The following is a 19,755-nucleotide window of genomic DNA, read 5'->3' as shown; positions in this document are numbered from 1 at the left end:
TACAGGTTGCCAGTTATATATTTATAGAAAGATAATCCCCTGGCTTTAAATAGATATGTACATACAAATATGAACAAACTTAAAAAAATACAAACCCTTGGATCATAAGGGGGCTTCTGGGAGCCCCTTTATCCTTCCCCCTCACCCAAGGGCAGAGGACATGAGTCTGTTTTAAAAATTATTAGTTTTGGCCATCCCTGCAGCAACAAGCATGAAGTTGGGTGAGATTACCCACAAGGTGAATGTCAGAGGAAAAACTGAAAGTTTCCACTCTCTGAACTCTATGTATAATCTCCTATAATTAGGGCTACATGCTTTCTTGTTCTCTTTTAACTAGTACGTTGGGGTAAAGGAGGGGGCTCCCTCCTGAAATGGGTCAAGAAATTATAAGATAGACTCGTAGTTTAAAAAGAGGGGGGGAAGTGTCATCTGCTCTAGAAGCAAAAGACAAAGGCATACAGACCCCGGGGAAATACCAGTTCACACACTACCATGGGAGATATTGTCCAGCCCATGTCCGGCTTTAGGTTCTTTGCTCTAGCCACCCCCTATTTCTTTGGTATTGTCAGAAGACAAGATTCAGTTCCTAGGTGCTGGTGGAGGAGGGAGAGTGGTTCCGGGGCTTCCTACAAGTATTGAGTGAACAATTTGGGCTTAAAATTTTCCCTTTTTTAAATATTTAAAAATAAATAAGTCAAAACTCCATCCTGTGCTATACACAGCCCTTTTGACTCCCTGACATTGATCTGAGGAAAGAAGAGAAGGGGTGTCAACGTTGGAAGGGCCTCCTCACTTTCTTCCGCCGCTTCGGTTTGGCTTCTCCCTTGGGTACTGTGCTGTTGGGCTTAGAGGCTGCAGTGGCCCCAGGGCCAGGCTGAGGAGCTGCAAAGAAGTTCCCATTGGACATCTGGCCTGGGGGTACTTGAAAGATCCGGCTCAAGAAATCCTGAAGGTCAGCAGGAGGGGCATCTGGGGTTGCTCTGAGAGGAAAACAAGACGTTATAAGGCAAGAGCTATTAAGAGTCATATGGTTACCTGTGTTACCTGTTTATACCTAAGTTAGAGATACACTGGGAAAAAAAAAAAAAAGATATACTGAGCCAGCTGCCAAACTTCTTACGGGTAAGACATCTAGGTGTCCTAAGCAGCATGTCATCTGAAATCATATTCCGAACTACACTTAGTGGGTAGATTATTGGAAGAAGTAACACCTACCTCTGCCGCCCACTGGTGCCTGGAATCCGAGAACCAAATGAGATGTGATAGGGGACTCTGTGGGTATCTGGGGAGATTCCCACACGCTGGCATCCAGCCCACTCTACAAGCATGAGAAATAATTAGCCAAAACATCAAAGTTTTGAGCATATATGAGCCCATATTTCTAGAGAACAGAAGTATACCTGTGATGTCATACACCTTTCCATCCATCAGTGCAAAATAGGTGATCTTGAGGCCCAACATGCTTGACTCTGCCCAAAAGTCTCCTTCCTCAGCAGGATGCAGCCTCTTACACACAGCACAGTATCTGGCACTCCTAGGTTCCCGGTCCATTTCAAACCTCCTACAACCCAACAAAAGGACAGTTCCTTTTAATTTGTCAAGCCTACGATATTGTTATAGTATCATTATTATAATCACTTCTCGGCCTTTTGGCTAAAATCAAGCATATAGTATTATTATTGACAAATATGGCTAAAATATCTAAAATTATTTCCACTCAGTTGTTAACATATGTCTACAAACACCCATACCCTCACCCTTCTCTCTTAAAACTAAAAATATTACTTTTTTCTTACTGCAAATTCAAATCCCCACTCTCTTGACACTATGGCAAAAGTAGAAACCTCAGGGTCTTTTTACTCATCAGCTGTATCCCCCAACTACCAGTAATACTCACAAGGAAGTCTTTGGCTACCCAATGCCTAAGCTGTGGCTGTCCCATCCCTGCCCTATTTCGTACCTATGCTTTCCCTGGCATCGGCTGCACATCATAGTATTCATTGCCTCTTTGAGGTCATCCTGCAGCTTGGACAGAAACTCATTCACTGAACGGCTCAGCTCATTCTCTGCCATTCGTTTCCTAAGAGAAAAAAGCCTTTGTAAATCAGAAGGTATTGAGCAAGGGACAAAGGGAGATGAATCTTTTAGCTTCTTGAGGCCCCAGGCCAGCTAGAAAGATAAGCAACCCCAGTTCTCTCCGCCTCAGAGAGACTCATCCACAAGTCCAGGGAGCTCTACTATGAAGATTAGTCATTTATCCCACCTGACAACTTCCCACTTCCAACTTACATTTCATATTCCTTCCGCCTTTCAGGGTTGCTGACAATGTCCCAAGCTGCCCGCAAAACCTTGAAGGCCTCCTCTGCCCGGGGATGATGATTTTTGTCAGGATGAACCTACCAAGACAAAAGCTTTCATCACAAATCCATTCCAACCCTCTCCCCAGCTTAGGTCAAAATACCCTCATTATCAGGATGCCTGGGTGGTTCTGTGGGTTAAGCATCTGATTCTTGATCTCAGGGTTGTGAGTTCAAGCCTGGCGTTGGGCTACACACTGGGCGTGGAACCTAATTAAAAAAATAATAATAACCCTCATATCAAAGGGTTCTCTTTCACCACCCTTTTAAAGAATCAATACAGTTTAATGACTAATTGCTCTGGCTCTGCAGCCAGATACGGGATCAAGTTCTAGCTCTGTCACTATTAACTATATGACCTAGAATATTATACCTATCATTGATTACTGGGACAATACTCACACCATACATAGTACAGGATTTGGCAGTAGGGTGATCCACCATCTCAGTGTGCCTGGGACTGTCCCAGTTTTGGCACTGAAAGTTCATGTCTCAAGAAACCCTCAATCCTAGGCAAACAGGAATGGTTGGTCACCCTACCTGGTGCATGCATACTAAGCCCTCACATTTTAACTCTACTGTCAATCATAAAGTAAGAGTTCCAAAGATACTACATCCTCAAACTCATTCTAACTAGAAAATACTCCTATGTACTTCTACAATGGTTTGCCTTTCTGTCCCAGAAATGAAATAGCATATTGTGATCCTCACAGGCTTTTTATCCACCTTTCAGCCTTTTCTCTAAGACAAATAGTATCCTCACCTCCTACAGCTTCTTGATTGTTCCCATCCTCCTTTTCCAAAAGTGCAAAATAAAGCTAGTCTCCTGATGATGCCAAATAAACAGAATGCTGTTAAATCTCCACGTACCCATGCTTATAGAACAGCCTTTTAGTCCTGGTCATTCTGAGGCTTAATAAGGGCAGTGAGAGTTTCTGTAAAAGAAGCCAACAGACAGTGGCCCAGAACAAGGGAGTACTTTGAGGGGTAGGGCAGGTGTGTTGAGGATCAGGGAACTTAACTCTATCTCTACTCCAAGAAAGCAAGTTGAAAATGAGAATTTTTCTAAGAATGCTATTCCTCAAGAGAGGATGTCTGCTAAAAGACATGAAAGTGAGAAAAAAGCTCTACTGCTAGTAACAATCTGAATATAAACTATCATTCCCCACTCTTAAGAATATCCCAGTCTAGGGGTGCCTGGGTGGCTCAGTTGTTAAGTGTCTGCCTTCCACTCAGGTCAAGATCTCAGGGTCCTGGGATCGAGCCTCGCATTGGGCTCCCTGCTCGGCGGGAAGCCTGCTTCTCCCTCTCCCACTCCCCCTGCTTGTGGTCCCTCTCTTGCTGTCTCTCTGTCAAAAAATAAAATAAAATCTTAAAAAAAAAAAAAAGAATATCCCAGTCTATCCACTAAGGGGTATGCATTTCCCACCAAACTAATTTAGTCCTCTGCTAAGTTACAGGCCTGGTACCTTACTGTGTCTTGAACAGTTAATGGACACCTTGGTTACCCATTCCTCTTTGTTGTCATGCAGTCCTTGAAGTAATTTACACACCGTGATAATTTTACCAGTCCAGTTCCATAGACTCGAACAGGCCTCCGATGGAATTTACACACATTACTTATAGTCATAACATAGTTTTACTTACAGAAAAAGCCGTAATAATCGTATCTAAAAATAGCATTTTTATTTTTTAAAATTTAAAATTTAAATTTACATGCTTGTATTAAACCATTTCCCTCAAGCAAATGGGGCATCACAACTGCCACCTGTACCACCCGCCCCTTTATCAATAAAAGCAACCACATCATGGGGCGCCTGGAGGGCTCAGTCAATAGGGCAATGGGACTCTTGATCTCAGGGTTGTGAGTTTGAGCCCATCAGGTATAGAGATTACTTAAAAATGAAATCTTAAAAAGAAAAACAACAAAAACCATATGTTCATGTATGACCTACAGATGCACATGCCTCTCTATGGTTTATGTTCCATTCTCTTTCCCTTTTCCACTCTAGATTGCTGGTCTTGAAATACTTCGTTTTCTTTCACCCGGTCCTGGAATAATCACATGCACTCCCTGAATCTTCCCACACTAAGTCCACACTTGCCTCTCTGGGACAGATAGTTGGATTTCACCCTGTTCAAAAAACCCTCATTTGTTCAGGGTAGAGGAATTGACAGGCTTTCTGATTAGGCCTCTTCTCCACCCTAGTTGGAGGGACTTCACCTGGATATTCCAGGGCGAGTGGTCCAACACTGATAGACCAGGTTCATTTCTTTTCATTAAGAATCTCATGACAAGGAGCACCTGGGTGGCTCAGTTGGTTAAGCGTCTGCCTTCGGCTCAGGTCATGATCCCAGGGTTCTGGGACCAAGCCCCTGCGTCGGGCTCCCTGCTCAGCGGGGAGTCTGCTTCTCTCTCTCTCTCTCTCTCTCTCTCCTCCCCCCACCACCTCATGCGCTCTCTAGTGCTCTCTCTCACTCAAATAAATAAATCTTTAAAAAAAAAAATCTCATGACAAAAAGCTTAAAATGAAGGGAAAGTCAGATCCCATAGTACAGGGAAAAAAGTCTTTATGACTATTTCCTAAGAATGTTACTCCAGCTTCAAGTTGACTTTTTACTCTGCCTTCTCTTTATCATATTCTCCCTAAAATTGGAATAGAAAATAAAATGCGAGCACAAAAGAGGAACAGGAAACACGGGAAAGGTACTCACCATCACTGCCAACTGCCTATAGGCCTTCTTCAGTTCAACATCTGATGCTGTGGCTTCAACCCCCAACACATGGAAAGGGTTTAGCTCATCCTCAGGAACCCCAGCCATGGTCAAGAGTCGAGCCACTTCTTCCTCAGGCTGGCAGTAGCGACCACCTGCTACAGGTGCATTCCCCTGCCTATTAGTCCTTGGCTTGACCCAAGGTAACTCCAGCCAACCCCACTGAAACATTTTTACCAACTGCTGCCATGGCCTGCTATCTCTCAGCAGAATCAGGCAACGCTGCAAGGTGGGAAAATCCAGCCAAGAAAAGAGCCAAGTGGCTTTACCCCTCCAGCCTAACCGGTCACCCAGTCCCACCAGAAACCGCCAGCCCCACTGTAGACAGCCCAACAAGAGGGCCAGAGCCAGAAGCAGCAAAGCACCCAGTAGCCTAAGAAAACGGGTGAACAGCCCTGCCCCATAGTAACATCCTTGGCTCAGAAATTGGAACATCACCTGGGCCCAGCCCCCCAGCCGCCCTGCCCAGACTACCAGCCAGACTCGAAAAAGGTCCAGATCGCTGCCTTTCAGCTGCCTGCACGCATAGATGAGATGGCCACAAGTTTCCACGTACTCTCCCACCAATACCAGCAGTTCAATCAGCCCCCAGAAGCCTGCCTGTCCAAGCTGACACAGTTCCTCTGCTCCCCATAATCCCAGGCCTCTGCGCTTATCTGCCTGACTTCTTTTCCGGCCCAAACGATGTCGGCCAGGGGACCTGGGATCTCTGCGTCCACCCTCCCGAGTATCCTCCTTGGCTGGAACGCGGTGCCGCTGTCGCCGGGGTGGCGGTTTCTTCGCACTGGGCACACGTGAAAAATCACTGGGGAACTTAAGAGGTTCCTCATCATCGTATTCCTCTTCCAACTCTTCATCTTCCCCCAAAACTGGAGAGGTACAATGGTGGCAAAAGTTGCTAGAAGAGCCATCTCCTCCCTCAGAGTAAGGCCCTTCAGTGATTCCAGGGGTTCCCTGGCAGTTGCAAGCAGATGGAATGGAAAGAAAAGAAGGGTTCCCATCCTCCTGGTACCCAGCCTCATTCTGTCTTGAGAGTTCCTGGTCCACTCCTGACTCTTCTTCTGAAGATGCCTCACTCTGGTCAGGGTCCTCTCCATCCCTAGGGGGTCCTGGACCCCTTGGGGGGCCATGGCTTGGATCCGACCAGTGGGCTGGGTTTGGGGGCTGTGTGTACTTAGGACTAGAGTGCTCTGTGAGGCAGCGGGTACCATTAGGAGCAGGCCCCGCTGAGTCCCTGAGTCCTGAGAATGAAAGTATTTCAGGGTCCACAGAGGATCCTAAAGTCCTGAAGGAGGCACCACCACTGTGGTGGGCTCCACACAACCCTCTTTCTCCGGGGTGCTTCTGGGCCATGACCCCGGGGCTTCCTGAGGATTTTAGGTCACAGCCATCATGATAAGTTCTGATGCCTGTAACAACGGTATCAAGGTGGTGATGATCAGGATTGAACCAAGAGGGGGTTAAATAACCTTAAATTGGGGATATAAGTAATGCACCCATCTCCCTTGTTTTCTCAAATTTTTCTGGGGCGTTTGTTATCCCTACCAATAAGCCAATACTACACTAACCACAACCGTGCTCCCTCCCCCCCTCAAAAATCCCCTTAGTTTTTCTTCTTTCCCCAGAAGGCTATAATCCGGAATCAGGGATATAGGGAGGTACCGCAAAGGATGTGGCCCGGGGGTCACTCTCGGGTAAAAAGGGAAAGACGACCGGAAAGGGGGGCCGCAGGCTGCCAGAAAAGGGTGGGGACCGTGCGGTTCTTAAAGAAAACCTGGGGGGCGGAGCTTAGGGTTGCCCCTGAGAAAGACATCCAAGAAACCCTTGGGCTGGGTAGAGGGGGCGAAGGTAACATACCCGAAGAGCGGCGGTAACTCCTCCCCCTCGAGCAGCTGGGCCTAGGGCCAGGGGGAGCTACGAGAGCAGCTCCCCCGGCTCCGCCTCCCGCTCACGCTCTGCTTCCGCCTTCCGTCCCTGCCGTGGCCGCCGACCTACGCCTACTTCCACTTCCGGGGTCACCCGGGAAGAGACGGGAAGGAAACGAAAAAGCGGTTGGCGGAGGCGCGAGCCAGTAGAGCAAGCTGAGTCAAATCGGAGGAGGCGGTCCTGAGGAAGCACTGGCCCCGCCCCTTAAAGGGATCTCTGCTGCCACCCTCCGCGTGCTGGCGTGATACCCCCCAGGCTGCACCGCTGGTGGGCGCTGCAGCAGTGCCTGCGGACGGGGGACAGATTTTTTCAGGGTTCCTCTGGCTGTATTCGTGGGCTTTGCCGAGACTGGGAGATGGAGGACAGCCACCGAGCCACAGTCTGTTTTCCTTGCAGACAAAACCAGGGAGCGTAGAAGAGCCACCACCCCGATCCTTTCCCGGCTGCCTGTAGCGAGGACAGAGGTCCTTTTGTATCATGCGGAGGTGGAGCAGAGGGGAGGACGCCCCGGGCCCGCCCCCGCCCCCGCCCTGGCCTCCCTGCACTGCCCCTTCTTTCCTAGCAATCCTCGGCCTCCCCAGGGCCTGACCCAGCTGGCGAACTGCCCGGTATAACTGCAGCTCCCACGGCCGGGATCCGCCCCTCGGGACGCAGCTCCAAGGCACCGTCAACGGAGCGGTTCTGGGCGACTAAGAGCGTAGCTCCGCTGGGCTCAGGACCCGAGCGGAGTGCCAAAAACCAGTGCACTCATCTACATGCTGTTTTGCGTCTCATTTGCATACCGAGCTGCTCTCGGTCGACGTCGACACGCGCTCCCGCCCCCACGCAGACCCAGCTTGGGTCCCCTCCTCTGCACGCGCCTCTGCCGTTAGTCCCCCTTCCAGACCCCGTCTTGCTCCGCAAGTTTTTCCGCCCATGAGCCCCTCGCCGGCGCCCCCAGTCCTGTAAAAGCCCCTTCCCCGGGTCCCCAGGCCCGACCACCAGGTTCTCCAGAAGACAATACTCCAATTCTCTGGGAAGTGGAAGAAACCAAGCCGGGGCTAGGGGGGGCGCTGGGACCCCAGTTGGGGTTTTCAGAGCTTCTAGTTGTCGAGTCGTCGCCTAAGTATTCAGAGACCTTTCCCCAGACGTCTTGCAGTGTCTCCAAAACCGTTCCCTGCTATGGTCGGGGGCTCTCTGGTCCCAGCCTAGAGCAGTGGCCAAACTGGGTCCCCCCCACACATAGGGAAAAGAGTTGGAGGGGCCCGCCCCGTGATGTCACCCTCCACACACCCTGTCCCCTCTCCACCCCCCAGGCTGGTTGCATTTAGCTCACGGGGCTTGGGCTTCAACTTGGAAGAGTTTAGGGGGCAACGAACAGAGTGACCCTGGGGGTGCCCACGCCCGACAGCCGCCCCGACGCCTAGGACCTCCGGGCAAGGATGCAGCAGGGGGGTTAGGGAAGCACTTCTACCCCCGCCTCTCCTGAGTCCTGGCAGGGTGGTGAGTAGTTAACACTCCTTCCCCAATCTGTCCTTGTTTAGAGTTCCTAGACTTCCAAGCGGATTGAAGAGAGGAACCCCAGGGATTCCCCACGCCAACCCTCTAGCCTGTTAGGACCTTGATGTCCAAAAGAAGACAAATGAAAGCCCCTGCATCCATCCTACCCCACTCCCACAGTGCCCCCAATGCCAGCCCCTCCTTGGTGTTTTCCTTTCAGGAGCTGAATTCAAATCCCACTGGCAGCCCTGACACCCCTAGGGTAAGGGAGGGGTAGGAAAAGTCCCACCAATGTCCTGAGAGGAGGAGTAAGAGGCTACCAGGATGTGAGATGTCTGTGGGCAAGGTGCCTGCTTAGTCCAAGAGGGACCATGGGAATTAGACTGTGGCCGGATGCACCTTCCCCCAACAACTCCATCTCCACATGAAACTAAGGCTTCAGAACCTTGACAAAGTGTGGGGACTGTCTCTACTCGATTCCTTGTCCCAAACTCTTTTGGTGTCTGTTTCTTTTCTCCCCTCTTCCTTCCCTGGGGTTGGAGCAGCTGTCCAGAGACCCCACCATGACTCATTCTCTCCTCTTTCTCCTCCTCCCCCCCTCAATTAACCCCACCTTTCCCAGTCCAGTGAGGCAGTATTGAGTCCCAACTGCAGATGGGGCAAGCTTTCTTTTTAGCTGGAACAAGCTTCTGGGCCTTTAGCGCCCAGTCCCACTAATGTCCCCGGGCCCCTCCTTCCACTGACCTAGGACTTCCTACTCTTCCCAACCCACCCTGGAAAGTTAGGGAGCAGATAAAGTGTCATAACTTTATAAGATTTTAGTTTAAGTTTTACTTAGTGTCCTTGTTTCAGAGGGTAGTAAAAAGACAGCTGGCTCCCCTTGACCCAGTCCTGTAGATTTTTTCAGTTACCCCAGCAAGGCCATGCTCCCTCCTGAGACTGGCCTTTCTTCATAAGAAGTAGAGGTACAGAATCCTCAAGATTCATGGGCACCTGAGTTCCTGCCCCCTACCCCCTTGCAGGTTTCCCAACCCCCTCAAGATATTCATGGATGGATGAGAGGAGCTGACACTGACCTTCCCCTCTGGGATCACCTTTTCTTCGGCCATGGAGGAAGCCTTGTTGCCCCTGGCCATGACCTCTGACCCCAGGCCCTTTAATCAACAACTCCCAGAGCCTCCAGACCCAAGATGTGTCTTGGAACCCCAGGACAATCCTGAACTGGCACCCGCCCTGGTGTGTGCTCTTTGTTGCTGCTTTGGAATCATCTACTGCTGCTTCGGTGAGGGCAGGGCCAGGATTCTGGGGGGCAGCTGCCCAAAACTGTCACCCTCAAGGATGATGCCGACTTTCTCCTTTGCTCCTGGTCCACCTCTACTCCTCTATCAGGGGATGCCTACCTTCATGCTGCTCTTGCCAGCTCATCTTGTGCCCGCCCCATAGCCATGCCCTCTAGCTCTGACCCCTGGCAACTCTCACTTGCCTCTCCCTTCTCTCCTACCTCAAAACTCCATTCCCACATTATCCTCCATGTTTAAGGCTTCTTCAACCCTTCCCCAATAACCTAAATCAGCCTGTACTGATTTCTTCCCTTCTACCATCCCTGGAAGTACTAAACCTTTTTTTTCCGTATTTACTCCACACAGTGTATCCATCTTACCTCCTGATTTTTCCTCCCACCCCCTCACAGTTTTTGAAAGGTCCCCTGCCTTCCCTGAGATGATCCCTTCCTGCCCCTTGCCTTGAGGTCCCTGGGTTGCTGCTCCTGTCTTCTGCTCCTCTGGTTAGCCACTCCTCTCCCTTCTAATTCATCAGAGCCATCCCTGTCTCTCAATGCCACCTGCCTCCTTTCCCAGGCTACCGCTGCTTCAAGGCAGTAATGTTTCTCTCGGGCCTGCTGTCAGGAGCTCTGGTGATCTTCCTGCTGTGCCACAAGGAGCGAGTGCTAGAGACACAGCTGAGCCTGGAGGTGAGCGCGGGCATTGCGCTGGGCATCGGACTCCTCTGTGGCCTGGTCACCATGTTGGTTCGCAGCGTTGGGCTCTTCCTGACTGGTCTCCTGCTGGGCCTAACCCTGGGTGCCGGGGCCCTGCTGGGCACAGAGCCCATCTACCAACCACCTTCAGCCTGGGTGCCGGCTGGGGGGCTGGTGGGGCTGGCACTGCTGGGAGCCCTGCTCACGCTTCGGTGGCCACGTCCATTCACAGTTCTGGGCACAGCCCTGCTGGGTGCTGCGGTGCTGGTGGCCTGTGCTGACTATTTCCTAGAGGGGCTGGCACTGGGCAGTCGGCTGGGCCAACGCTTGCAGGCACTTCCAGCCTTGCCTCCTCTCTGCTGGTATAGCTGGGTCTTGCTGGGCACCTGGCCAGCCCTGGGGGCCCTTGGGGCCCTAGCCCAGTGGAAGCTCATGGATGAGGAACATGGAGGCCACGCCAATGGTGAGTTAGTGCCATGGTACAGAAGCAGCAAACCTGTGCCTTCTCATGTCCCCAGTTCCCAAACTTGACGGGGAGGGGGTGGGGGAGAATTATACTTAGGGGTGGCGCTGTCTAAGGTGAATAAGGCAGTGAAAGGCACTGAAAGGAAGTTAGAGCTGGAGGAGCCAACGGTTTGGGTAAGAATAAGGAAAAATTGTCAGAGGAGCAGAAGCAGGGAGGCGTTAGTTACTGGGGACTGTTATGGAAGGAAAGAAAGATCTCAGGGAAGTCCAGGAGGAAAGTGTAAGAGGATTCCAGAGAAGAGTTTCTATTAGAATAACCGGGGGGGAAATGAGGTTTGAGAGAGACAGAACAGGGAGATCAAATGGGTTTCTCTAGAGGGTGAGGGAGTTTGGGGTTGGGGTTCAAGGTCTAAAGAGGCCTCCCTGAGTCCGTACGGCCCCCTCCCAAGCAGTGGTCTTGAGCCACCAGCGAAGGCATCTTCAACTCCTTCGGATCCGTCAGCAAGAGGCCAAGTGGCATCGGACATCCCCTGGGGTGGGGCTCTGTGAAGGCAGCTACCGGCGCCAGCTTCCCCCCAACGCCCGGAGCCCTGCTGATAGTCTGGCTCCTGTGAGTGAGGGGAGGGGCACACTTGGGGATGGGACAGAGGGCACATGGGGATGGTCAGGGTAGGAGGCAGGGGCTCTGACCCAGGCCCTTCCTTCAGCCCTCTCTCCTGTGCCTCTCCAGAGTTATCTCCAGAGCCTTCGAGAGCGCCAACTGGGACCAGGCACCCAGGCCACAGCCCCCCACACCATCCTGGATCTGGATTCTGACTGTGGTTCCACTGTACCCCTCACCACACCTTCTGGTTCCACCCAGACCTGAGCCTAAACCTCCACTGATGCTTCCATCCCTAGCAAGGGCCTTGGAACACCAAGTGTGCGGGGCCTGAGCCCACAGGACCCTCACACAAACTTCCCCACCTCTCTCACTGGGGATGGAATCTGTACCCCAACCCAGACCAGCCCTGTAGGGATATGTTTCAGGGACAGATAAAGGGGAATCTTGTGGGGAGGGGAGAAGAATGGAAGTATGAGTACCTACCTCTGTCCAGTAATAGAGGTGCCCTGGCCCCTAAAGTAACTGACTGCCTAATTCCCTCCAAACCAAGGAGGGCCCTTACCCAAAAAGCCTTTTATATACTTGCCTCAGTGTGCCTCACAATGGTAAAATAAAGGCTTTTGTTGTAGGACCTACAGAAAACCGGGAAGCTCCCTAAAGCACTCAATAGCTATTTGATGGGGAGAAGGGCACAAAGGAGCACTAAGATCACCTAATCCCTACACCTCTCATTAGCGGGTGGTTGGCTCCTGGTTAGCCTTTCCTCCTGGGTCCATAGGCTCAAGTCCCCTTCTCCTACCTCAGTTGGGAGTACTGTCCTCCATGGTGCTTCCCTTTCTCTCCTAAATGTGGGGGAGACCATGGGGCAATGCATGGTGCAGAACCTGCCTCCCCCCAAAGCTGTCTACTTGTTCCAAGGAGAGACCATTTGCCCACATGCCAGAGTTTTGCCGTTTTGCCCAAAGTAGCCCGGTCTTCACGGCTGCATGGGAGACGAGTGCCTTCTCTGCTTCTCACTGTAGGTGACGCTAATCTCCTTAACTAGAACTTTGTCCCAGCCACCAACCCATTCTAACTCCCTCCTCTGATTCTCCTGCTCAGAGTCTGTTCCCTGGTTCCCCAGACAGCATGAAGGAAGATATCTTCCTCCCCTGGGCAACAAAGCTATGATGGGAGGGAGGAAGAACACGGAGCATGTGAATAAAATGGCATTGAACACTGAACCGGGGAGTCCAGCCCCTGCTATTGCTGCTCTTTTCTTTCTCTGCACCCCCAAACAGTTAGCCAGACTGACAAGTCCTCTGGTCCCCTAAAGATCTGATACAGCTATCCTTATCAGACCGGACGACCGGACTCACAGCTACACACACACACACAGCCAGAGGAAGAGCTGTTCAGTCCTCTCTAATGAACATGGAGTTAGCCTTTATTAAGCACAAATGTGCCAGACATTGTGCCCTGCACTTCACAAACAGTATTTCATTTAATGCCGAAACCCTGCAGGATTGGTATTGACCTTATTTTGCAGATGGGGAATCTGAGGCTCATGAGGTTAATTAACTTGCCCAAAGTCATAAGCAAGTAAGTGTGATTCTTAAAGGGTTCCAAAGCCCTTGCTCATTTTACTGGCCATGCCATTTTCTTGCACTTTATCTAGGAAGAACAGGACCCAGGCATTTAGCTTCTCAGCTGCTGCCACCCGTCAGCCAAGGGCCTGAGTGATGCCTTCCTTCTACCACTGTCTTCCAGAGAGTAGATAACACAGTTCAAAGTGCTATCTAGGGTGGAGAAGAAATGTATAGAGTTGGGAGCTGACTCAGAGTTAGGGAGTCACTGCCCAGGAGGGCAAGAGCACAGAGGAGTGGTGGCTAGAGCTGGGACATTTAGAGACCTGAGGTCTATGGTTCATGCCCCTGCTGCAGCCTGGCAGCCTAGTGAGGCGACATTTGATTCACACCTTAGGCCTCTGGGAGGGTGACATTACCAGGGAATGAAAGGGTGGGGAAGCCTGTGGCTGAGAGGGTAATGTCCACGATGGGGTCTTCGGGAGGGTGGTCAGTGTTCAAGGTGGTATCTATGGCTGAGGAAGTGGTGTCGACAGTTGTTCCTGTGGCAGAGTGGTCAGTACCTGTGGCTGAAGGAGCGGCATCTCCACCTGACAGAGTAGGGTCTGAGGTCGGTGGATGACAGTGCATCCAATTGCGGGCGGTATCTCTGGGATAGCCTTTCTCTACCCGAAGCTGCCTGTTGAGGCGCCAGTATTGTTTACCCTTGAAGAAGTAGACATGGCCATCCCGCCAACTCATAGCAGCGGAGGGCTGGTTTGGCACCCCCGTAAACAACCCTTTGATTGGTTTAGGGTAGTGGCTGAAGTCAGTTCGGGCCAGCTCGTCCCACTGCCAGTACCCAGAGCCCTAGGAGTAGGGTGGGAAGCGAGAAGAAGAGGATAAGGAGAGAGCTCAAGGATCCCCAGATCTACCCCCAGCTGCAAATGATCTCCCTTTGAGAGCAAGTCTGCTTCTCGGTATAAGGTAGCCCACCCCTCCTAAGAAGGGATTTGCCCTTGCTTTGAACTTTATACCTTAAAGAGGAACACCTTTTGGTTGAAAGGCCAATAGAGAGCTGCATCCAGGTTGGGTTCTACCCTATTCAGCTTCTTGGGGAAGCCAGGAGACATCTTGAAATTAATATAGCGCCACACCTTGTTTCCTGAGAGCAGGTAAGGAAAGAACAAGTTATCTCTGTCTTGAGGTGATAGCTTTTGGTTCTCCCATTCCACCCTTCCAGAAACTTCTCATCTCTCCCTCCCTTTTGCGGCTTCTTTGATGGTAGGCCCCCCTCAGGTAACACACTGTAAACCAGTCCCTTTTACCCTTAAAGAAGTGAATCCATTGTGTTCGAGGAGAGTAGACAGCAGCGTCTAGGTTTCCTGGGAGCCCCTCCCAAAGGGCAGACACTTGGAACAAGGGACCCAGCCCTGAATCAGTCACCATCCACACGTAGTTCCCCTTAAAGGCATAAGTCTTCCCTCGGGGCCCTGAGGGCAAAAGTGTGAACATGTCAAAAAGACCCGGGTCAAATAAAGACTGATGGGCACCTCAGGCAGGCTGATAATCTGCTCTCCTCCCACAGGCTGGGTCCTCAAAACTTCATTCAACTTTAAAAAAAGAGAATTAAGGTGGAGAAGGAAGACTCCATGTTCAGCCTCTTCATTATTCAGATTCACTCAATGAAACAAAAGCCCTGCTCTGAGCACTCTAATTGACTCAATGAAACAAAAGCCCTGCAGATAGCTGCTTCCCTTTGGGGACCTCACCTCCCATTCCAAGTAGCTTCCAAGTTGTCCTTCCATGCAGGTATAATACCATCTCTAATAGACATTCCAGCAAATAGAGTTTTCTTCATCTTGCTATATTACCAGATATGTTTTGGTGGCCCTTATAGGGAGGCAACTGAGGTAAATGCCCACATAACCCATCTTTAATTTGGCTCTGAAGCCTCCCTCACCATGCCACATGGCTTCTCCCATGGCCACTAACCCCTGCCTGGTATCTAACCTCTGTTGCTCATGCTGAAGTCCCATGTCTTTCCCATTTGTCCATGTCTCAAAGTCAGTGGGCTGCTGCCACCGACTGCCTATAGCCTGGAGGGGAAGGGCCTCACCCAGCATCACGGCATCCAGTTCACCACTGCAGGGGTCTGGCATGGGACTGGGCTCTGTGGGCACATGTGGTAGAGTGGGCAGCTCCATCTCTTCTTCCTCATCCTCTATCTCTGGGCTCTTCTTGCCTGCAAGGTCACATAATGCTGCTCAAGGAGAGAACTCATAGCACCTGGCCTCCCCACTCTTCTATAAGTTTGGCTCAGAGGCCCCGTAGAAAGGGGAAAAGAGAATCTTAGAGAATTTCTCTTGGTGGGAGGCAAGATCGTATTGATATCGACAGGAGACACATTTCAGTTTTGAGAGGCACCAGAAAGGGGGAAGGAAGTTTGCTGGAATATTCATTCTTCTTCATCCCCAAGAACAGGTAAGAGGGGAGAGAGGCCTGGAAGGAAGAGCAGACATGGAATGTCAGAAAAACAACTCCTGAAAATGCAGAAGCCTGGATAACTGGGTAGGCAGAAGAGAAAGAAGCCAAGTCATTTCCTACCATGGAGGTCAGACCTGTCTCTTCAAGCCTGAAGAGATGCTGGTCACACTGACGCTCATGATCACTAGGGGTCATGACTAGCCATAACCTGAGGGAAAAGACTAACCATAGAGAGCCTGAATCCCTGCCACATCATCTGGGTGCAGCTTGAAGTGGGGCCGGTAGCCAGCATAGACAGGGGCCATGAGGGCCTGGGTATATCGAGAGTGCCCAAGCCCCAGGGCATGGCCCAGTTCGTGGGCTGCAATGATGCGCAGGTTCACCCCCCGGTAAGTCTTCTCAGTCCAGAGCTCATCTTCATCGAAGTGCACACTGCCCAGCTCTGGGATGTCGGCATGGGCCAGGACCTTCCCTGGACAAAGACAAAGGTAGACAGGAAGGAGGTCAGAGTCTCCTAGGCTAAAGCATCCCCTGCCTGTAATAAACCCCAATTTCTCCATTCCCTTAAGTTTCCATCTATATTCAGTCTCTCGGATGCCTCTCTCTGAATTTTCACCTCCCTTTTTCATCACCCAGTTCTCTCTGCTTTGCCCATCCCTCTGTCTCTGTACTTCCCAACCACTCTCTTCTCTCTTGCCCAGTCCTCTGAGGGGTGTCTTGAGCAGGGGAACTTAAACCAAGGACTAAGGCATAAGCTTCAAAGAGGAGGCTTGATAAGACCCCAGGGAGGTGACCAGCTGCTCCCCAAGAGAATGTTAGAAGGTGGTTAGAGAGTGTAGGGTGCAGTTGGGCACAGGTGGCTGCTTGAACATTAAGGTTACAGAGTCACTGGCTCAAGGGGACAGAGATAATCTCAAACGTCTGTGAGGTGGGAGCCAAGAGCTGGTGCCTACCAGGCCCATCAAAGGAATTGGAGCAGTATGGGCTCTGGCGGCCATGGAAAGAGAGGCGGATGTCAGCCCAGCCAGCCTGCACCTCCTGGAAGGTCAGGGGGGCCACATTGCTCCAGTACTGGAAGGCTTGATGCAGGGCAGCCCGGGCTGTGTGGGGAGGGAGGGTGGAAGGCAGGTTCAAGATGCGGAAGGTCAGGTGCTTCTTTCTCCAGCGGCCTGGTTATTGGATCAGAAAATAGATTAGAAACAGAGATCCTCTGCCAAACCCAGAGAGCTCCCCTGAGTCCAGGCATTCACTCAATATAGCTATGTGTCCAGGCAGGTGATGATTAGCTAATCACCAGGTGATCATCCATTCAACTCTGAGCTGGACCAGACTGTCCCAATGTCACCTGTAATCCAGAGCCATGCCACAGCCTCCTTTCCCTCCCTTTCCCAGTCTCAGTCCTCACCCAACAGGAGGTATTTAAGGGTCTTCTGGTTGAAGGGGTCCTCCAGGCCACAACGGGGCTGCCTCATGCGGGCCCTTGTGGCATCATCCAGCTGACCTGAGACTGGCAGCTCAGATGCTTCCTGAAAAGTTCTGAAAAGAGGGAGAGGGATGGGCCCAACAGGGCAGGGGAATCTGGAATGATTGGAAACTGGGGATAGCTCTTTGGCCCCCTTCTGCCCATGGTGGTAGCTGAGAATGGCACAGAATCTCTGAAGCTTGTGCTCGCTTCGGCAGCACATATACAGAATCTCTGAAGCTGATGGGATCACTCTAGTATCCAGTCTTCATAATTAGGACTTTCTCTTCTGTTCTGCAGAAATAGCGATACTCCAGCTTCACCTGCCCATCTTCAGTCTCTTATTTGTGTGAGGTTTCCCTCAGGTGTAGCCTTCTTCCCCTGCTGCAATCTCTAACCTTCTGCTCTGGGAAAGTGTCCTCCCCCCTGCTCTGGAGACTCTCCCACCACTGGTCCCACCTGAGGGCCTGTCCTCCCTCGGCCTTCTCCTCCTGGCTAGACCCCCCTCCCAGCCCAGCCTGCTCTGGGGCAATTTCATCACTCAGATACTGCAGGCACAGTGGCTTTTCAAGGGACTGTGAACATATCTGAGAGCAGAAAGAAAAACTATCCATTAGATCCAAAATAGGAAAAGAAAACTTCAAAATAGAAATAAATGCTGAATTAAATGTCTACAAAAAGCAACAACATGCCAACAACTCAACTCCATATGAACTCAACTCATAGTTTTACATGTAAATTATACTTCGTGTGGGATGTCGCTAATAGTGTGTTGGATACAATGTGGAATGGAGCCTCCAAAGGGATGCTCAGGGCCTAGGAAGATCCAATGACTGCTCCTCATCTTTGAATCCCCATCTCACTCCATGCCCCACCCCCCTAAGAGTGATAGCAACCCATTCCCTAGATCCCTGACATGGACTCGAGTCAGGCAGAAGTGGGCCTGGGGAGAGGAAGAAATGAGGAGAGGAAAAGATGACCTTGCAACCTTGACCCTTAAGGCATGTGCTGTATGACCTCTCACCTCAGAGCCTCCATGATATCTTCTGGCCTGAAGTCATCAGGTCCTTCTAGAGGCTTCTGTAGGTACCCATATTGCAACAGGTAATCCTATGGTGGGGATCACGGGACAGAATAAGAAAGGGAGTGAATCTCAGGGTAGAGCTTCTCAGTGACCTAACAGACCCATGAGGATAGGATGGGGACAGACATGGAAGGACTAAAGGAGAGGCATCTTAGGGAAGGGGCTCAGCTGGAACAAAGGCAAGGAGTGGGGGACAGGCAAGAGTAGATCATGGAGCAGAGGAAGGATGGGAAAGGCAGGTTGAAGGTCAGGAAGGAGGCTTGGACAGGTCTGTGGCGCACTGCCCCAATCCCTTCCTGGGCCTGGGTCCCTCCTTCCTCGGGACACTCACCACTGCTGTCTCTTTCCCTGCAGGCCCCAGGGCCCGGCCTGAGACTGTCATAGGGAATAGGAAGCCCAGCCACAGCCACTGCCACTTCATGGTCCCACCAGGCAGGAACTCCAGAAGCTATCTGTGCCCTCTGCCCTGAGACTTCTGGGAGCCTGGGGAAGCAGGGCTGGGGGGGTAAGGGGGGGGCGCTCCTGCCTCCAGTTCTTCCCACTCTCCAATCTCCAGCCCTCTTTATAAAACTTCAGAGGAGGGGAATTGGGAGGAGTGGCAGTGGGAGGCGACTCAGCCCAGAGATATGTTGCAATTCACCATTAACCCCTGCCTTGCCACAGAGCTTCTGGCAAGAAGAGCCCCAAGCCATTCCCACAGAGTCCTCTCTTGGAGATGAGAAGACTTTTCATGCTGTCCTGGGGGTGGGCATCCTGGCAGGAGGAGATGCAGAATCTCTGCAGACTGGGATAGGGACCATGGCTATCCCCTGGAGCTGGACATTCCTGTGCCCCAGGAACCCTGGGGCAGCAAACCCCTTATCCTCAACCTTCATGGGTCCCTGTCTGCTCTAGGATAGGAAAAAAAAATAAAAGTGAAGTGGTAAGAAGCAGTTTAGGTGCTCAGGTTTCAGGTGAAGAAATCAGAGATGAGGTCTCAGTTTCTTTGTACTGGAGACCAATTTGGGGATTTCTTGAAGCCCACTTGTGTGTGCTTTAACAAAAAGTCATTATTTCAAGCATTTAACGAGCCCATAATGTCGGGTTGGGGATGGGGGTTAACAAGGGCACAAAGCAGCAAAGGGTCAGAGCTTGCCCACAGGGAGATGGCGGATAGGGTGAGGCTGATCCAAGTACCCAGAATGAGGGGAACCAGGATGCCAGGCCAGAGGTGCCCCATCCTAAGGATCATGGGGCCGTGGGGAGGTTCGCCACGAAGGCAGGTTTTGAGCCGGACTGTGAAGGCTGGCTGAGAAGTGGCTGGAGTAAAAGAGCCCTGAGGGACAGGGACCGTGCGGGCCTTGAGTAAAAGTGCAGAGCTGAGCCAAACTTCTGTGCTCGGTGAGTAGTTTCCAGGGTCTGGACTACTTCATTCCCTGCTGAGTCCCTAGTACCTAGCTCTGGCCAGCTCAGTGCTTCAGGAGGTGCTTCATGAATCTTTGTCACACAAATAACTGGGGTGGGAAAATGGTTGGGAGCCAGAGCTGAGAGATGGTCTTGAGTGCTCTTTAAGGAAGAAATGACAAACTTCCACTTTAAAACATCTACTTTGTGTTGG

At 51.3% G+C, this 19,755-nt stretch overlaps 3 protein-coding genes across 8 annotated transcripts; 1 reads left to right on the top strand and 2 right to left on the bottom strand.

The window, feature by feature from the left end:
- DNAJC14 (DnaJ heat shock protein family (Hsp40) member C14) lies at nucleotides 1-7,778 on the bottom strand. Its single transcript, XM_025883166.2, has 7 exons — nucleotides 6,990-7,778; nucleotides 5,073-6,541; nucleotides 2,290-2,396; nucleotides 1,961-2,080; nucleotides 1,401-1,561; nucleotides 1,216-1,318; nucleotides 1-980 (listed from the first exon to the last, which is right to left on the bottom strand). Exons 2-7 carry the CDS (start codon nucleotides 6,483-6,485, stop codon nucleotides 770-772), a joined length of 2,115 nt encoding a protein of 704 aa, XP_025738951.1. The 5' UTR covers nucleotides 6,486-6,541; nucleotides 6,990-7,778; the 3' UTR covers nucleotides 1-769.
- Nucleotides 7,779-8,346: 568 nt separating this feature from the next.
- On the top strand, nucleotides 8,347-12,804 carry LOC112832466 (transmembrane protein 198-like). 4 transcript variants are annotated; one of them, XM_025883171.2, is made up of 5 exons: nucleotides 8,347-8,540; nucleotides 9,560-9,819; nucleotides 10,394-10,975; nucleotides 11,430-11,587; nucleotides 11,708-12,804. In XM_025883171.2, the coding sequence occupies exons 2-5, from the start codon at nucleotides 9,645-9,647 to the stop codon at nucleotides 11,843-11,845; spliced, it is 1,053 nt and encodes a 350-aa protein (XP_025738956.1). In that variant the 5' UTR covers nucleotides 8,347-8,540; nucleotides 9,560-9,644; the 3' UTR covers nucleotides 11,846-12,804. The 4 variants fall into 4 exon arrangements, with proteins under 4 accessions (XP_025738956.1, XP_025738955.1, XP_025738957.1 ...); XM_025883170.2 differs by having other exon boundaries at nucleotides 11,427-11,587; XM_025883172.2 differs by lacking the exon at nucleotides 9,560-9,819 and having other exon boundaries at nucleotides 11,427-11,587.
- Nucleotides 12,805-12,977: 173 nt separating this feature from the next.
- On the bottom strand, nucleotides 12,978-18,709 carry MMP19 (matrix metallopeptidase 19). Of its 3 annotated transcripts, XM_073900871.1 has the most exons (10): nucleotides 18,490-18,709; nucleotides 18,099-18,184; nucleotides 17,018-17,148; nucleotides 16,566-16,781; nucleotides 15,839-16,084; nucleotides 15,245-15,370; nucleotides 14,454-14,618; nucleotides 14,163-14,290; nucleotides 13,851-13,995; nucleotides 12,978-13,736 (listed from the first exon to the last, which is right to left on the bottom strand). In XM_073900871.1, exons 1-10 carry the CDS (start codon nucleotides 18,577-18,579, stop codon nucleotides 13,540-13,542), a joined length of 1,530 nt encoding a protein of 509 aa, XP_073756972.1. In that variant the 5' UTR covers nucleotides 18,580-18,709; the 3' UTR covers nucleotides 12,978-13,539. The 3 variants fall into 3 exon arrangements, with proteins under 3 accessions (XP_073756972.1, XP_025738953.1, XP_073756971.1); XM_025883168.2 differs by having other exon boundaries at nucleotides 12,978-13,995; XM_073900870.1 differs by having other exon boundaries at nucleotides 12,978-13,995; nucleotides 16,566-16,712.
- Nucleotides 18,710-19,755: the final 1,046 nt, after the last annotated feature.

The sequence above is a fragment of the Callorhinus ursinus genome, unplaced genomic scaffold, assembly GCF_003265705.2.
Source record: "Callorhinus ursinus isolate GAN/ISIS: 27379988/994484 unplaced genomic scaffold, GSC_fseal_2.0 scaffold14, whole genome shotgun sequence".
Classification (NCBI taxonomy): domain Eukaryota; kingdom Metazoa; phylum Chordata; class Mammalia; order Carnivora; family Otariidae; genus Callorhinus; species Callorhinus ursinus.
Note: the sequence above shows the minus strand (reverse complement) of the source record. Positions and strands in the feature narration are given on the sequence as shown.

Coding starts and splice junctions, on each gene's coding strand:
- DNAJC14 (XM_025883166.2), bottom strand. CDS start 6,485: ATGGCCCAGAAGCACCCCGGAGAAAGAGGGTTGTGTGGAGCCCACCAC. Junction 1,562..1,960: donor CGATGCCAGGGAAAGCATAG/GTACGAAATAGG, acceptor GTTGGGTTGTAG/GAGGTTTGAAATGGACCGGG. Junction 981..1,215: donor GGCACCAGTGGGCGGCAGAG/GTAGGTGTTACT, acceptor TTTTCCTCTCAG/AGCAACCCCAGATGCCCCTC.
- LOC112832466 (XM_025883170.2), top strand. CDS start 9,645: ATGGAGGAAGCCTTGTTGCCCCTGGCCATGACCTCTGACCCCAGGCCC. Junction 9,820..10,393: donor AATCATCTACTGCTGCTTCG/GTGAGGGCAGGG, acceptor CTCCTTTCCCAG/GCTACCGCTGCTTCAAGGCA. Junction 10,976..11,426: donor ACATGGAGGCCACGCCAATG/GTGAGTTAGTGC, acceptor CCCCCTCCCAAG/CAGTGGTCTTGAGCCACCAG.
- MMP19 (XM_025883168.2), bottom strand. CDS start 18,579: ATGAAGTGGCAGTGGCTGTGGCTGGGCTTCCTATTCCCTATGACAGTC. Junction 17,149..18,098: donor GATATCATGGAGGCTCTGAG/GTGAGAGGTCAT, acceptor CCCTCTTTTCAG/AACTTTTCAGGAAGCATCTG. Junction 13,996..14,162: donor AAAAGGTGTTCCTCTTTAAG/GTATAAAGTTCA, acceptor CCCTACTCCTAG/GGCTCTGGGTACTGGCAGTG.